The 18993-nt window shown below is 33.3% G+C and overlaps 1 protein-coding gene across 1 annotated transcript in view; it reads left to right on the top strand.

Moving 5' to 3' along the window:
* Nucleotides 1-18993, top strand: part of LOC115877526 (C3 and PZP-like alpha-2-macroglobulin domain-containing protein 8) — a 289000-nt gene that overhangs the window by 257267 nt on the left and 12740 nt on the right. Inside the window, exons 14-19 of the mRNA XM_030893749.1 lie at nucleotides 329-479; nucleotides 1980-2135; nucleotides 3016-3237; nucleotides 4108-4321; nucleotides 16900-17152; nucleotides 17640-17872. Of these exons, the coding sequence (XP_030749609.1) occupies nucleotides 329-479; nucleotides 1980-2135; nucleotides 3016-3237; nucleotides 4108-4321; nucleotides 16900-17152; nucleotides 17640-17872 (1229 nt within the window). The remainder of the gene's footprint in view (nucleotides 1-328; nucleotides 480-1979; nucleotides 2136-3015; nucleotides 3238-4107; nucleotides 4322-16899; nucleotides 17153-17639; nucleotides 17873-18993) is intronic.

The following is an 18993-nucleotide window of genomic DNA, read 5'->3' as shown; positions in this document are numbered from 1 at the left end:
CGTTCATCGGATGTACGATTTGCTAGTAATTGGTGTCATTTTATATTTTTATTTCCATAATGATTTTGTTGTTTTACTTATATAGTCTAAGAGTTTTTGGGAGAGAATTTTAAGAAAGCTGCCTATTTAATATGTCATATTTTATGCTCTCCTGGCTGGAGTAAAAAATTTACGGATGAAAAGTGACGCGGAAACGCTATGACCAATCAGAGCGCCGCGCCGTCGGACCATCGTATCAACGGATAACGGACGCATGAAAAATCAAGCTTTAAGCGTGGCATTGTTTAATTTACCTAATATTAGTTACAACACGAATTTTTCTTTTTAGGTTACTGCCCTTTTGGCTTTGAGCGAAGGAGCCCAATTTGTTAGCAATGGATTGCTCTACGTCACTGAACGACTAAGATTAGGACCTCATGGGGCAACATCGTTGGTTGTTCGAGTCACAGTAACTACACCTGGATCTAAAAATATGACAGGTAAATTATATCACCATCCTTTTTTTAACGTAGCTTATACATAGTAGAGACCAGAATGGCCCAGAACATGAGTTGTTACCAATGACCATCTAACTTAAAAGAGACAAAACAGACAAAACTATTTACATTTTATCCCGATCAAATATCGTTTTCAACAAAAATCGATGATCTTTGCGATTTCTGCGGATTGCGTTAGATCTACATTAAATGTGGCTTGTGTTATTATTGTTAACAAAGTGTTATTATTATTGTTATTAATGCTTATTTGGGTACGGTAAACAATTCCCAATGCACGTGATCAACTTTGAGTGACAAGCGATGGCGACAGCGCTGCCAGATTGTGATAGATTTATGGGATAAATCTTACTGTAAAATTGGGAAACAATATACATATTTATTATATAATTTTCTTAAAAAGTTTTAACTTTTATTTTTAATTTAATAATTAATATTTTAGTAATTAATTGATTTATTTGTTTTATAGCTTATTTTACTAATTACATATTGGCAAAAACTTGTACATTGTGAAGATTATTTTAGAATGTTATGCGTTATTATGGGTTATTTATTTATTTATTGATAAAAAATTTACAATACCACAAGTGGTAATAACAAGTAAGAAGGTGCCATTAATGCACAAACTAATAATCACAGAATTTACTAAAAACTAACGTAGAAATAACTTTAAAAGTGCTGTAATGTGCTTACCAATCAATATTACTTCTCTGAGTGCAATCCAGGGTAATAAAACACCTTTATTGTCACGTTCTCGTTCAAAATAGTTTATCAGGGAAGCTACAAGCTTTTTGCTTCGACTGTTTAAATGCTTCGACATATTTTCAACACACAATTTCAAGAGATGCATTACAAAAACTCGAAAATTTAGTTCTTAAAAGAACTGTTTGTGCTTAAAAATACAATTTAAAAAAAAAGACTATGAAAATAAGTAAAAACCGAGAATTACTCAAAAAGATTCAACAACTACACGATATTATACAAAATAATGACTGACATTATGATAATTGTCAAATTATAAACGACAACGTTGCTTAACACGGCGCCATGTAACCAACATAGCGATAAAAAAATCGGTTTAAACGAATTTTTGCAGCTTTAATATAAATAAAATATCTGTTACAATCATTTGCTCTATAAAATAAAACGAAGAGCTGCTCGGTACCTGAAATTATACAACAAATTTAAACATTTTTGCCAAAATTTCATTTAGTCAGGTATATAGACTTTAGTGTCAATTTCGATATGATTGATGACGCGCATGGGAAAATGTTTTGCTATTACCGTAACTATAAAAACGGCGCGGCGCGAGGCGCGGCGGTCTAAATATATACAGTATGTCGTTTTTTCTTAGCTTCAATCTACTGAGGTGTTCATTAAAAAGTCAGTGTCCTGTTAAAATTCCCCTAATAATCCGAAGATTGTTCTTCCCTAAATCAAGGAAAATGTTTGGTTTGGTTAGGAAGGTTTGATTTGGTTTTTCAGTGGAAGTGAACGGATACACCAGCTCTACCTGCGAGGGCCTGGAAAACGTAAACAACAACACACTTTCGGGGGCAGTGATGCATTCCCGAACGTTCCAGGTTTATCCAGAGGGAGTGGAACGTGTACACACCGAGAGTTCTTATTTCTGTGCCAACGGTAAATTATTTCTGTGAGATATTAGGTTTGTTCCAACACAGAAATGTGTATACCATTCTAGAACGGTAATTGCCCAGTGAGCAAAGTTTTGTTACATTTAGTTAAGGAACAGTTACGTATTTTCGTTTTATTTTATTGGTTTATTATTATTAGATATACAGGGTTGCTGATATGTATGGGATCGGTCGATTATTAGATGAAATGTAAGATGTTTGCATTACCTCTTACTTAGATACTTAATAATCGACCGTTCCCATACATATGAGCGACCCTGTATATTTTCAATATAAATTTTGATTTTTTTATTTCATTGGATTTATTTAAGGATTAATTAAATTTATTTATTTTTTAATTAATACGAAATTACCTTTGTTATATTTAATAAAAGTTTCAAATCATTTTCAGTGGTATTCACATTCTCAATATCACTGTCCTCTTCGTCACTCATCATATCTAGTACAAAAATATAAAAATATTTATTTAAAATATGTATAAAAAAATGATAAATATCAAATAAAACTTGAAAATTAAAAACAGAAAAATAAAACTTGCAAATTAAAAACAGAAAATAGCCAAAGAAATAAAAGAAAACAATATTCAGCTGACACACAGTCTTAATACGCAGATTACTTCTTTCGGTTCTTGCTTTTAGGCTGGTATCTAAATCACCGTTCCAAATACGGGCCTCAAACAATTACAATTCTGGTTGTAACGCAAAAGTTATCGTTTGCCAAACAATTCTCTCGTTGTTGAACGCATTTTCTCTACTGCGCATAAGCGTTACCGTACCAAAACCCGTTCTCTGCTATGTTGGAACAAACCTATTAAATGGTTGCTAGTGTCCTTCTATTTTTTAACTGAAAATTTTCTAATCTAACAGAAAATCTAGTGGTTTCTACCACAGACAATTACAAATACGAATGGATAACAGCTCCAAAGAACCATGACAGCATCATCGTAGAGATCAAACCAACCAAGTCGCGCAATTTAGGACCTGTGCACTTAGCCCTGGCTGAGAACAAGAACAAACTTGACAAGATGTACAGAATAACGATAGGAGATGCTCAAAATAGCGTCAGCCACATTGGAAGAGGCAAACACAGTCAGTATTTATACATCTGTATCCCAGAAGCAAACTCTATTAAGTCACAAAGCATAGTTTTGAGAAAATCGAATTTAAAGTTCTTTTTTAAAGTTATTTCCTAATTACTCGGTTATTTTTAAACCTATGATTGTAATAGTTGGTATGTGAACAACTGATTTTGAACTTAGATGAAATGTAAAACAATTTTTTAAATAAATTATACCAATTTTTTTGGAGTGACAACAAAATTTCTATATTAGAAAAAAAACATTTACAGGACTTAACTTATATTAAGCCCAACTTATATTAAGTCCCTATTTATGCCAAAATGAATAAAGCGATATCATTTTAAGTCCAGATAAAAGTATATTACTGATATAATAAAAAAACATTGAACAGGAATGTAACAATAATTGTAAAACTGTAATAACAGCAAAACTGTCAAAATCAATATTATTTTTTCACTCCGTACCGGTAGACATAACATACTAAACTAACCCAAAGATTTTTGAGCCAAACTGCGTTTACATGAAATAATAACCTTGTTTAACCCAGGTCTGACATCGGACTTAATTTGACTTTAAAGCGACTATTTTATTTATTGGCACAGATAGCGTAAAAACGAGAAAGAGCAATGGGTAGAACGTAAAAACTTAAGTAAAAAAAGTTGACGTATATATCTCAAATATATGCCAATTTTAGACTTAACATAGTTTGCTTCTAGGGTACAGGCATAAGAATATGAAATTAAGGTCGATTGGTTTCAATCGTTCAAAATCGTTCAATCAATTAGTCATCCGTAGCACAAGATTAATAAAAAAAACTCTTACTTCGCTTCACTGTTATGCTTCGGGTACTTTTAATAAAAGATATATCATACTTTTTCAGATTATGGTATTCAATTAAGTTCTATTCAAACTCCTAATGTACTGGGCGAAGATGTCTGGAAGTCTTACTGGATTTCGTGGGACAAAACAATGATATCTTTCGGAAATGGATCAGTACCCCACAACAACACGTTGCTGACTTGGAAGATGGACAAAAAAGTTAAAATAAAAGAAATAGGATTTGCCTCTGCGTGGGGTGCTTTGGCAGAATTTAGGTATGTTAATAATAATATAATAATTACAGAGAATTACTTGTTTATATATATTATATAATTATTAATCAAACCTTTTAAACTACTGGATTAGATTAGGCTACTTATCAACTTTGAAACTCTTCCGCTTATAAATTTTGAATTATTTGCAAAATTGGATCCTTAAAAAAAGTAATTTGTACAACGCTAAAATACTCCAGCCACCAGTATAAATCAGGTCCCCCATAGTAGACGACTGCCTATGATCTAAGCACTGAAAATATAAACAAATTGAAAAAAAAAGTCTGACGAAAAATGAACAAGCATACATACCTACATATGTTCAGGATTCGAAGTTGGCGCAGGCCAAATTCAAGCAGAGTCTGATTTCGCACACATCAGACCAAGGGCAGTCGACCGAAACCAGGTTTGCTCAGGTGCCCTTAGCTATAAAACTGTGCGTCTGTGGAGGCCTCCCGAGTAGTTTATTGGGCAATAAAAAATTAATGCTTGTTTTTACGACGGATTTTACTGTTTATTCCAGCGCCACATAATCAAATAGTATGTGTATCAAAGTAAGTAGTAGCAGTAAATAAGTAAATACATTCATAAGAAACAGAAAAAAATATTTACAAAAATTAAATATATTAAATAAACTCTTGAATTGATTCCTGAAAAAAAAACATTTTGAAAATAAAGTCTCCTATGGATCGTCAGATAAATAATACATCATCGGCACAAAAACATTTCAAATGTATGATCTCAGTCTCATGATAACATGCTCAATTTTAATTAATGAAAACATTTATTGATTATTTCGATTCCAAGTATCTCAAGAATCATTGCTCATAACGATTTTTAAGAAGAGACATTTTTTGCGTAAAAAACGGTGGAAATATATATTTTTTCACAATATTTTTATTCAGGTACGAACAAAAAGTTATTACCTTTCAAACTAGATAATAAATACGTAGGTGACGTCCCCTACAAGTAGAAGTTATATTGACATCGAAATAAAATTCCCCATGTCAAAAAACTCCAATTTTCACTCACATATCTACGTTAGTTCAGAAATTATTTGGAAAACCCCGAAATAAAAATTAAACTTCTACGTCGAAACACCGGGTCCCATTAGAACACCGAAGTTAAACGACGTAAGGCGATACTGGTGGATGGACAGGTGACCGGTTCGAAACTCTGTATCGTGCTGTTGTCCAAAAAAGGCAAAAGTGTAAAATCTATTGACACACACAGCTCATTCACGCCGGTTCAAGGCCGGATGAGATCGGATATCTCATGAGTAAGAGTCGATTTAGACACTTGCCAAGTCAGTAGGCCATTGACCATGATATGGCCGGGGACCGCGGTTCGGATTCCGCGTAAACAAAGTAGGCTCCGCCCAGATTAGCCCTGGCAGCAAAAAGGTGACGTGAACTGAAATCTTTACTTTCTACATCCTGTATCTCGCCAACGAAGCATTTGAGGATTTTAGGAGATATATTTTTATCTGCAGAATATATGCTGCCTAAGTTTAATGATAAAATTTGGAAAATAATGTATATTTTAAATAATTTTTTATAAGATGCTTTTAAATTAAAAAAGAGTACCTAGTTGCAATGTTGTAGCAAAACAAATCAATGTACTGGATTAGTCTATCTTTATACATGTCTACGTATGAAACTAATATAATGCTGAAATTATGTGAGAGGTATAGACGAAGTTTTATCTCGTGTTATACGGTTTGACGCATCCACGAGAGCATTGATGCAAATTGGATAAAGTTTCCGATTTAGCGAGACCAAGTTGCTCTGAAACTACGTAAGGGAAAACGTATGCTAATCATTCGCAAGCGAGCGCAGAACAAAATGGAGAGGGAACGAAGGACAACGTGCAGGGAGTTGTTTACGAACTAGAACTTCCACACGGTTGTGCAAGCAGAACTGGGATGGAAACAATAACAAAAGGGCTTGGGAAACCGAGGTGTGAACTTACAACGTTCTAAAGTTTTTCGATTTTTAACTTAGAAATAATTACTTACTAAATTTATTGAAAATATAGGCTTGGTGCATTCTGCGCCGGTGCTGCCACCGTCGGAGAATATCGTAAACAACTAGTATATACAAATACACGGGTTTTAATAGCGAGTATACGAAAAATGTATTATTTAATTATTCTAAAAGTGAAGGAAGTATAATTTGTGAAAATAAAAAAGTGCATATTTTGATATCTTCAGCTGGGCCCGTATTCTGTAACTTTGACATAAAAACTTTACGCTTTCAAAGCGGTGAGCGCAAGTATTCGATCAGCGAAACGCAAGGCAGTCGATTTTGGTATTCTCGTTGCCATGCGAATCGTGTTCTAGATACGCGTTGAGCACATATTGGCAACATCACAATTTCTAATATAGGTAATAGTCAAAAGTTGATAACTGACGGATGTAACAATGAAAAATGTTACGTTTTTCTATGGATATGTCATTATTCTTATTATACGAGGGAAGTGTTGAAGACGCTTCTCAGCATTTTTGATGTTTTGAACAACCAAAATCGACTGCCTTGCGTTTCGCTGATCGAATACTTGCGCTCACCGCTTTGAAAGCGTAACGTTTTTATGTCAAAGTTACAGAATACGGGCTCTGGACGGCCCCTGGGCCCGTATTCTGTAACTTTGAAAACGCTAAGCGCTTTTAGACGCTCAGCGTATATGACATTAATATTCGCTGAGCGCGCACTTAATTAACGATTTCGGTATTCTCGTCTGACGCGCTTAGCGTCTTTACTGATTGCGCTGAGCGCTTTGAAAACGGTTGCCTTAAAGGATCGTTTTGCTTGTCGAACTGTCAGTGAAAATCGAAAAAATTGTGATTTTGTGCGTTATCTTGGTCTTTAGTGAAAACTACTACTTCTTCTATAAATTCCTCAATAAGTAATTGATAATTTACGACTTGGCAGCTATAAATATTGTTCAAAACATCGAAAATGCTGAGAAGCGTCTTCAACACTTCCCTCGCATAATAAGAATAATGACATATCCATAGAAAAATAGCTTGACATAACTCAACAATAGGTTATGAAATTCACGTAACATTGACATTTTTCATTGTTACATCCGTCAGTTATCAACTTTTGACTATTACCTACATTAGAAATTGTGATGTTGCCAATATGTGCTCAACGCGTATCCAGAACACGATTCGCATGGTAACGAGAATACCAAAATCGATTGCCTTGCGTTTCGCTGATCGAATACTTGCGCTCACCGCTTTGAAAGCGTAACGTTTTTATGTCAAAGTTACAGAATTCGGGCCCTGGTCTAACTTGTATTATAATTATTCCAGTTAAAAAAGCTTTTTAGATGAGTTCAACTACAGTAGCGAGCATAAAACTATGTTCGCTACACACCATCACCGGTTTTGCTAGTGGGAGCATAATTGGGACTATTTCGGCTAAGTATAAAGATTTTTTAAAGGTACATAATTATAATTTTAGAAGATGTTCATAAAACATTTAATCACTAGTTGATTAAAAAAGTATACCATTAATATTGCAAATTATATTTTACCCTCTCATAGTATATGTCTATTTAATTTTTTGATTATGTAACGAGCACTTTGTTTACTCACTTGTTTAACTGCTTGAATCAATTTTTGCTTTTGACCAAATCGGTGTGAGAAACTCTAAAGGTACATTCAGGCTGAGAGCGTCGAGCGTCGCGTCGCGTTTGCGTCGCGTCCGCGTGTCGAAATGGAATCAATTCACTTAACTTAAATTAGACCGTTCAGGCAGACAGCGTCGCGTTTGGCGTTGCGCTAGCGTCCGCTGAGCGTTGCGGTACGAGATCAACAGGGCGGATAATTTCTGATTTCTGCCGTTGAAGCGCTGCGGTCGAAATTTGTTGAAATCAGCTGAAATGCACCAAGCTTTTACAGGGTGGTCCGAACTGTAATTAACTTTAACACAATATTCTGCAGATGTAGATTATATGAAAGGGGAAGTTAATCACAGCGCCCTTATGGATTTATTGTGTCCCCCTTTTCTTGATTTATAACTCATCATACAGTCTTTGTCTTTTTTGACAAAAGCCAGTATTTAAGACCGTTTTACGGAGGGTAATTCTCCATCTCCGATATCAGTCGTACCAAAGTTTATGGCACGAATGGTTGTCTCGGGGCAAACGCGACGCGACGCTCGACGCTCTTTCAGCCTGAATGTTCCCTTAAAGCTATAAAATATTGTTTTTTCTTATCTTGAATATCCGGGAAAGTTGAGTTATTGAATGTTATTGCACCCCTGTTAAAAATACCATGACAATTCGAAGAGTTTCTTACTTAATTCATGGAAAATCTTTGATTTTTCTGGGTCGTAAGTCCTGAGAAAGTTCTTCGTGTATCTTAGACCGTTGGAGGATTCCCATTCCAGGTTACGGATGAAGTCTTCCCGATTCTTAAAATCCGCTTTTAGTTGGTTTCCACTTGGGAAGAGGAACGGTTCTGGTTCAGTTTGTGGAGTGTTCGCTCCTTTTCTAGCTAGATCGTTTCCTTTTTCATTACCTTCTAGCACTTTGTGGGCTGGCATCCAGAGTAAAAGGACTTTATTTTCTTTGCCTACTTTGTTCAGCTTCTCTAGACATTCTTTGACCAACTTCAAATTGATGGTTACTGAGTTGATCGCCTTTAAGGCTGTTTGACTCTCTGATAATATGGCCATATCTTGTTTCCGGTAGTTTTTATGCTGGAATAAGTGCCGATTGGTTCGGAGTATTTAGTTTTCGGCCAAAATAGTCCTATCTTTCTTCCTGCTTTGGTTTTGGAAGCATCAGTATACCACGTATTGGTATGGTCTTTTACCTACTGAACAAACTTTCTCTCTTCCATATTCTGAAGATAAAAATAAGTAAAAACATTCATATAAATGCATGCCTTAGAGTGCTTAATTTCGTATATACAGGGTGTAAAAATTTCATTTTTATTAATAATTCCTGAACTAACGTAGATATATTTAGATGAAATTTAGAGTCTGGGTGTTTTTTGGCACGAGAAATTCGATTTCGATATCAATATGACTGACTACTTGTTGGGAGCGCCACCTACATGTTTTTCAACTGTTTTGAAGAGTAATAACTTTTCGTCCGAACTTGTATTATACATACTACTGAGGCAGGAAATATTAATTTCGTCGTTTTTTTACGTAAAAAGGTCTCTTGGTAAAAATCGCTACCATCAAGATATTTTAGAATCGAAATAATTAATACACGTTATAACAGATAAAAAACAAACTTCACTAAATAGTTATTTGACTCAAAAACCTTTACTTTTTTTACTTTTATTTTTGCAAAAAAACTCATAATTAAACCTCGGAACTTAAAAACAACTACAATGTTGAATGTGAGTGCTCTCAAAACGGTAGAACATCTTAAATTTGCCCTTAGATGACCTAAAAAAGTAAAGAATCGAATTAAATTCCAAACGCTTTGTTCATCTGTACCTTTTTTAAATTAGAACGAGGGAGGATCGGAGGTAAATGGTGTGTAAAATTGTTTGGATACAAAAATACCAATTGCTTTTTCATTTAGATTTAACTGCGTAAATGTAGCTAAATAGAAAAAGTTACTATAAAAACAAACAGTGTTTTTCAAACTTTTCCAAGCCACTCCGAATTTCTTTTTATTTCAAGTTTTTTTCTAATTGAAATCATATTATGTATAGATAATTATGGTTTCCAATCCGGGATCCCGGTGTATGTTTATCAAAGAAATCTGGATATTAAATCCCGGGATCCCCAAAAATCTTGAAAAAATTAAAAGCTATTAAAAAAGGAATTAATAAACTAAACTAAACTAAGATAATATTTTATTTATACTAAGCAGAACGTCAATATCTAAATTATGTTTCGGTGTTTGCTATATTTTATTTTTTTGCAACAAGAATTGTATTTTTTCACTTACTAAATATGTTTTTTTTACTAAATCTAGAATGCTGAAAAATATTTAGAGATCTAGACAGTACTCTCAACTTATACAGGATGTCCCAGAAATAAGTGCAGGTATTTTAACTGGTAGTATAGTTCAACCACACAAACACGCTAATGAGGTTTTTTTTGCAAAAAAAAATTTGAAAATTAGAGATTTTTTGGAAATTTTTTTAGTTTTTAGTAAAAAACATAATTTTTTATTAGATTTATTTTTATTAGTATTAGATTAAATTTACAAGAAAGAAAATCCAGAAAAGATCCAGTGGTTCTCAAAATTTTAGTAAAAAATCTTTTTTTTTTTGGAAATATTCAAAGTAAAATAACTCCGTTATTTTCGACTTATTTGAAAAACGATAAAGAGAAAATATGTTTCTTTTATCGAGATCCACCACCCCATAAAATACTTGCACTTTTTTCTGGGACACCCTGTATATACAGGGTTGTCCGAACTGTATTCCGGAAACCGGCAGCATATTCTGCAGATAAAAATAAGTAAAAAAGTTTGTATAAATATATATTTATACGAACTTTTTTACTAACATACGTTCTAAAATGCTTACTTTTGGAGATACAGTGTGCAAAAGTTCCATTTTTATTTCGATTTTTTCAAAATAATTTCTGATGTATCGTTAATATTTGGATGAAAATTGGTGTCTGGGAGTTTTTTGACATGAGAAACTTGATTTTGATGTCAATATGACTCCTATTTGTAGAGAGCGCCACCTACATATTTTTAACAGGTATGAAGAGTAATAACTTTTCGTTCGTACCTGTATAAAACTGCTAAATTTCGCAATTCCGGAATACAGTTCGGACCACCCTGTATATCGGTCTAGAACGTCTTGCGACCCGTTATCCGATGCTTAACTTCCACGTCCTTCGATCTTCGATCATTCCATTGCCATTGTCTCTCGCTTAGGTTTCTGGCACTCATTGTTCTTTTTACACCCTCCTTCCAAATCTTTTTTTCAACTCTCAACTTACCAAATTCATAATTTTCAATTCAAAAAAGTCAGTATTGCGGCGATAATATTTTTTTTTCTGGAATTTTAAACTAGACTATTTAAAAATCATTTTTACTCAATATAAAAATAAATTCCAGCTTTCCTAAAGCAATCTGGCAGTAAACGCCGTTAAAAAATAAAGAAGAGTACGGGCCAAGGAAACGTCTGACGTCTAGGGCTTGACCTCGCCAAAATTATCGTCGATTATCATTCCCCAGCCGTCTTTGATGCCGTTTTTTTTTTCATACTGTGGCACTGTATTGCTGTTCAATTATAACAAATTTATTATAATAAATTTCGAAAATTATTTTCCTAAATATCTACTGTCAAATACATTCCTACCATCACATAATACTGTGACAACGGATCACCACACATTTATCCGCCTGTCAAAACTGTCTCCGGCAATCTGTCTACTATCTCCGGAGGTGACAGTGGCGTTCTCTACCGTTTCTCCCCTAAAATCGAATCAATCAATCTATTCTTCCGTCTGTGTGCGTCCCTCGCACGCTCTTACATTTAGGGGCATATTTACATTCAATGGGGGAAACCGAAATATTCCGGTCTATCAAAAACGTCTGATGCCATCAATCTGTTTCGGTTTGAAAGAAAAAGGGAAAGGCGCACCAGTGGCGTACCTAGGTAAAGTAGATACGTCTACTGGACTATGAAAGGAATTTCAAGAATGCAGACACCATAGACTTAAAATAAAATATAGACTGAGCATCTCATTCATAAATAGCTGGAACGTGCTGTCAGACAATGTCTTGTTATTGTTGTGTTATTGTTTTAGGTTATAATGAGTGCGACACGAGCGATAGATAGGTTGTCTCTGTCGTAACGGTCGTTCCCTGAGGACTCTGCCGAAAAACACAACACTGTCTTTCGTTTCTCAAGTACACCTGAACTCTCCGTATCATAGCCGGGTAATTTTTTTATTCTAATGAAGCTATAATTAAATTAAAAATATATCGTATTTAAACTTTTTTATATTTTATTAAGATTTAGGACAAGTTTTTTAAATAAAAGTTTAGAAAAAACGTCTTAGAGTCCAAAATGGATAAAAATAATAAAATACACGTTATAGAAGAAATTTTATAATCGAAATTACGTAATTTTTGAAATTAATAATAAATTATTAATTTCAAAAATTGCGTAATTTCGATTTAAATTAATAATAAATTATTGATTTTAGTCAAACATTTACAACCCCTAATATTAATTAAAACAGGATCTATTCCACAGATATAATAGAATCGGCGACAGGAAGAGAAAAAAAATATGATTGTTGTAATAACAAGAAGTATGTTAGTATATGACATAAATTAGGATTGATTGACGCATTCAATTGTTTTTGGTCACTTCCTGTTTCACCGGAAATGACTATAACTTTTAATTTTTAAACGGCACCCTCGGTATATTTCTACTTTATTCAACAGAAAATGCAAATGGTTTAATTGTAATTGTAACATGCGGTTCATAATGACAATTTGACTCGAAATACCAAGTGTGTGGTATCAATATATTCATAAAAAAATGCTTTTTCCAAATATGCTAATGAGTCACCCTTGTTCCATTTGAAAAAATTGTTACATGTATGATTAAAAATACGATTTGTACATCTTTTAACCGGCCTAGACAAGACACGAAACCCATTACACGATCAAAACTATTTTTCCAAGGCTCCTTGATTAAAACTTAGTGTTTTTAACAACACCATGGCACCCTGGATTGAAATTTAAAATACGATTTGTTTTTAAGCGACAAAAGTTGACATATGATATGTCATTTTTTATCGAATAAAGTAGCAATATACCGAGGGTGTCTTTAAAAATCAAAAGATGTAATCATTTTGGTGAAACAGGAAGAGACCACAAACAATTGAATACGTCAATAAATCCTAATTTATGTCATATACCTACTAACATACAAATCTGTTTTTTTTATCTGAAAAAATAAAAAAGTTATAGGGTTGAGCCACTTTTGAGACGACCCGGTATATTAAAAAATATTGTTTCATAATGTAATATCATTTTAAAATTCTTGTATGTTATTTTAGATTCTGAAGATAATTTTAGAATAAACCGGAATATATTTTTAATAAAAACATTATTAATTATAACAGTAGTAAATAATGTAATGTAAGAGAAAAAATTCAGATTTTCCATTTTACTAAAATATTATCTAAAGAAGCGCCTTTCTACAACAACGCCACTGACTCCTAATGGGTAAATTGAGAGTTGCCTACAGGTCGAAAGTCGTTTCAAGACAAATGGATTATTAAAGCCAAATTTCTTGCAAATTTGGCACTGGCGAACCATATTTTATGGTTCTTGAACAGAAAAAGTCAATAAAATAAACACTTAAGGACTACAAGCTAAGAAAATGCGTTAATACAGCCGGGGACAAAGCTTTACCGCACACGTGCGACGCGTACTACAAGGTAATAAATGAATAAATAGGCTCCCTCGCCTCTAATCGGTGTTGTCATATTGTAAAGAACTTATCCTTTTTAAACAGTATCCGACTTATAACTTAGTAGTATAAGGACTATTTAATACATCTATGGAATATTAAAACCTACTTTATTAAACTGTAGTATTAATATCTCAATATATGTGTATAACAAGAAAAAAAATAATGATAATATTAAAGACGTGACAACATAGGCTGGATGAGGACGGCTCGGTCGACTGTATCCAGAAGTAAACATGTGTACAAAAATGATTGTTTGACCGCGTTGAGATGTAAATAGTGTAGTCTATATTTTATTTTAAGTCTATGGCAGACACAATATTGGAGTATGATCAATTTACTAGAAAACAAGTTTAAATAAACAGCAGTATATTTTGTACACACTCCGCCCACACAATACATTAGCTACGATAATCGCAAAACAATTTCCGATCTGTTTCCGATGCACGTGATCAGCTTTGAGTGACAAGCGATGGCAACAGCGCTACCAGATTGTAATGGATGTATGAGATGAATCTTAATTTAAAATTGACAAACAATATATTTATTATGTCACTTTTTAAGATTTTTACGTTTTATTTTTAATTTAATAACTAATATTTTAGTAATTAACTGATTTATTAGTTTTATAGCTTATTTTACTTATTACATATTGGCAAAAACTAGTCCATTATGAAGATTATTCTAAGCGTTATTATGGGTTATTTATTTATTTATTGATGTACATCTTACAACACCATAAGTGGTAATAACAAGTAAGAGGGTGCTATTAATGCACAAATAGGTCACAGAATTTAATAAAAACTAACTTAGAAATAACTTTGAAAGTGGTATAATGTGCTTATCAATCAAACTTACTTCTCTGACTGCAGTCAAAGGACCTTTATTGTCACGTTCTCGTTCAAAATAGTTTATCAGGGAAGCTACAAGCTCTTTGCTTCGACTGTTCGGCATATTTGCAACTTGCAACACACAATTTCAAGAAATGCAATACAAAAACTCGGAAATTCTCTCTTAAAGGAACTGTTTGTGCTTAGAAGTACAATTTAAAAAAAAATACTATGAAAATAGGCAAAAACCGATAATTACTATAAAGATTCAACAACAACACGATGTTATACGAAATAATAACTGACGTTAGGATAATTGTCAAATAATAAACGACAACGTTGCTGAAAACGGCGCGGCGCCGGCGCGGCGCAGTGTGACCAACGCAACATAGCGATAATAAAATTCGGTTTGAACCTTTGAATAAGAAGACTTTAGGAAGGAGCATATCAAAAATCTTAGGTACACCGTGATGGGCCTCAAATATGGCCGACTTAAATTCCGGTTTATCAGTGTCGTTCTAATTTTATTTAAAAAATTTAAAACTATGATGTAGGGTAGACGTGGGGTCGACTCAATAATTTGTTGTTTTATTTTACGTTGTGAATAAATGTTGGTAGTTATTAAAATTGTTATAAAAATATATAACTCTTATAAAAATAGATAAGTTATAATAAGTATTTATTAACACAAACATCCGATACGCTACTGAAGCAGGTAAGTTAAATTTAAATTCTTTGACATCTAATCTTTGACAAGTAATAAATAAAAGCTTAAATGCAAGAAAAATATATAATTTAGTTAATTTAAGTGAATTTCATAAATGATCGGTTTACTACACGTATGTATATTATATAGTCACTTACTAGCGAAAAGTTGTTTCATTATTTCACTCAATTTTTGCCGAGATCTACCGCACGCTACACAACCAACTATTTTAGAGTCTTTTTCGATAAATCGCGATAGTGTCACTGTTAATTTAAGTTCTGCCACAATTTCCAACTAGATTTACTACCTTTATACAACTATCAGTAGTAGAATAAATAATAAATAACATAAAATAAGCTTTTTTTTATTTATTATTTATTTATTAATTTATTTTCTAATTTCACATAAGTAAAATTTATAATATAGTAGGCAACGAATAAATAAATATACTATAAATAGTAAAATTACTATAAACAATCGTAAAAGTTAACTTTTATCCAGCTTCATCGTACAGCGCATGATCAAATATATATTTCTTATTTTATTTTATTTGACTGTATGAACGCGCACAAATAAGAATTCCTTATTTCTTATTTTATTTTATTCTTATTTTATTTTATTTGGCTGTATGAACCCACCATTAATCTAAATAAAATGTATGTTACAATCATTTGCTCTATAAAGTAAAATGAAGAGCTGCTCGGTATCTTAAATTATACAACAAATTTAAACATTTTTTGCCAAAATTTCATTTAGTCAGGTTTACAGAGTGTTAATGTCGATATGATTGATGATGTGCATCGGAGAATGTTTTGCGATTACCGTACTTGCGAATTTATCGAATATTTATTGATGGGATGCACTGCTTGGCATCGCCTAATTTTTTACGAGAAAGATCGAAGCTTAGTGGAAGAGTTTCAAACTTGATAGGTAGAATGTAGAATTGGGGGGGGGGGGGGGGTAATCTCCTTGACCTTACACAGTTGTGTTCTCCTTTCTTGAATTATAACACATCATACAGTCTCAGGGCTTTGACAAAAGTCAGTATCTGAGACGGTTTTATAGAGGTTAGTTCTTGATTTCCAATATCACTCGTACCAAATTCATGGCACGAATGGTTGTCGTCTCGGCGCACTCAGTGTGATGAGGTATTCTGGTGTTTGCCCATTTTCCCCACAGAATTTGCATTCGCCGTTCTTTATTAGCTTCGATCTAGTGAGGTGTTCGTTGAGGACACAGTGACCTATTCAAAACCCCGTGAAAATTTGAAGACTGTTCTTCGGTTTCCACTGGGGAAGCAGAACGGTTTTAGTCCAGTTATTGGAGTGTTCGCTCTTTTTGTATCTAGATCGTTTGCTTTTTCATCACCTCCTATCTTTTGGCGGGCTGGCAGAGTACGAGGACATAAGTTGATAAGGTAGCCTGATCTATAAACCAGTACTTTAAAACGTTTTAATAAAAGTTGCTCTAAAATCAATAGAGAGCCAATAAACGACATCCTTAACATTTGCATATGATTCATGAAAGGAAACTGATGAAAAAATAAATTTCAACTAACAAAAACAAAATTATCTTCGTTAATAACCCTTTTGTAATAGATACTCTCCTCTTGTTCCAGAGTGTGGAATTTCAACGACGAATCTGGATATAGCCAAGTCCTGCATCTGGATACGCCCAAAAACGTGGTTCCTGGATCTGAAATTGGCCAGCTAACAATTTCAGGCGGTCTGGCAATGCCACAGATTAATAAAATAGCTGGAGGAGGACTCACAGCTTCTCTGGCCTCTCTAACACCGTTGCTAACAATTGAAAACCAAGACAAAAACAACGATTCCAGTAAATTTGACTTATTCAAATTGTTACCAGAAAAAGTAAGTAATTTTAGGCGCGATCCCGACGTAACGATTTATCGTACGATTTTCTTGCATTGACAATAGATAAAATTGGCAGTTTTATTGCAATCTAAATAGCGTTTGTCAACAATACATAAATTAAAATTTAAAAAATTTTAAAAAGCAAACATGTAATTGACATAATTGTTATGTAATATAAGTATTCCATTTAAATGTAATATGTTATTTTACAATTAAAAAAATGTAAATTTAAAAAATATATACAGCTATTTTTAGTATGCAAACAATCAACAATCCTGAGAGGCGCTTTATTTATTTTCATTTCTGAACGCGATAGATGAAGTTCTAAAGGTGATGTTTTGTGACACAACTTGGTCTGTACGTTTTATCCGCAACGTTTTGTCACCTCAAGCAAATCCTACGATAAGTCGTTATGTGTGGACCACGCTAAGTAAGCTTAAGTCAAAAATTTGAAAAGTTTTTTAAAGAGAATTTGTTTTTTCAGATACAGTCAATATTGTCTTTTAAAAAGGAAGACGATTCGTTTAGTGAACATCCGATGTTCGGTAGTCACAAGGCAACTGTGTCAATTTTAGAAGTACTGTCAAAAGTACAGTTGTATTTCAGCATTGATCCTGATTTGATTCAAGCCGTGAAGCGTTGGATTCAGCTGCGTCAGGAAGATGATGGCAGGTTCACACCCCTGGATGCTGACATCAAATTTTCAACTACAAACAGGTAGATATATGTCTAAAATTGAAATGTAAAATCTGTGACAAAATTACAAGAAAATGTCACAAATTTTTGTTGTTAAAATACCTGTAAAATATTTGCACTAATTTAAGGACAACCCTGTATAATATACAGGATAAATCTGAAAAAGTGCACATCTTTTTCGTGGTGTCTTATTTCGATTCCAGTGAACACGAATTTTTTTGATTTTTTTTTTAATTTTCAATTAAAAGACGTAACATCTTGACAATATGGCATCATAGGTAGTAGATTAAATTTACAAGAAAGAAAACCCAGAATATATCTAGTGATTCAAAAAATTTAAGTAAAAAATATATATTTTTTTAATTTTCAAAGTGAAATATCTTTTCTATTTTGAACTTATTTCAAAAGTGGTAAAGAGAAAATATGCTTTTTTTATCGAGATCCACAGTCATTTTTCGAGGTCCAATTCCATCAGTCATCTGTCAAGTCCACCAATGAACTATAAATTTCATTCAACTCTGCTTGGTTTCTTTCTTTGTCTTAACATATACAACGTGAGTCTTATATAAGTGCAAATATTTCGACCCCAGTAACACGTCTATGAGTTTTTTTTTCGCAAAAAGAAGATGTTGAAAATCGTGCGTTTTCTTTTAAATTTTCCTGTATATTTTAGAAAACTTTTTAAGGTGCATACTCACTGAGCAAACGAATGCCGAACGAACAACGAACTCCGAATGATTCGTCAAGTGTGTACGTAAATCCGAAGGCGAATCGAATGCCATTTTTAAGTTCGGCTCGCCGTCGCCTGCGTTCGGTCGGAGAGCGGTACATCAAAGAGATTCGCAGTTCGGTGTTGACGAGATTCGCGGGTTTTTATTTTTTGGGGGGAACTCCGAATCCGAATTTGTATTATTTGCATTTGGACGCTGTGTTTTTCAGTTAAAAAGATTCAAGATGTCTGATAAAGTTCAATGAACAAACGAACTTACAATTGATTTAATTGAAGCATATAGAAAGGAGAAATTAATGTTTTCTTTTCCTTTTTTGTTTTTTTGCTTTTAGTGATCCCGCAATAATTATAAAAGCTGATGCCGCTATAATTTTGTCACACATTTTTTCTGCTAAACAAACTCACAAACCGA

The sequence above is a fragment of the Sitophilus oryzae genome, unplaced genomic scaffold (genome assembly GCF_002938485.1).
Source record: "Sitophilus oryzae breed Bouriz unplaced genomic scaffold, Soryzae_2.0 scaffold_1060_pilon_pilon, whole genome shotgun sequence".
Classification (NCBI taxonomy): domain Eukaryota; kingdom Metazoa; phylum Arthropoda; class Insecta; order Coleoptera; family Curculionidae; genus Sitophilus; species Sitophilus oryzae.
This window is presented reverse-complemented; position numbering and strand designations above follow the sequence as displayed.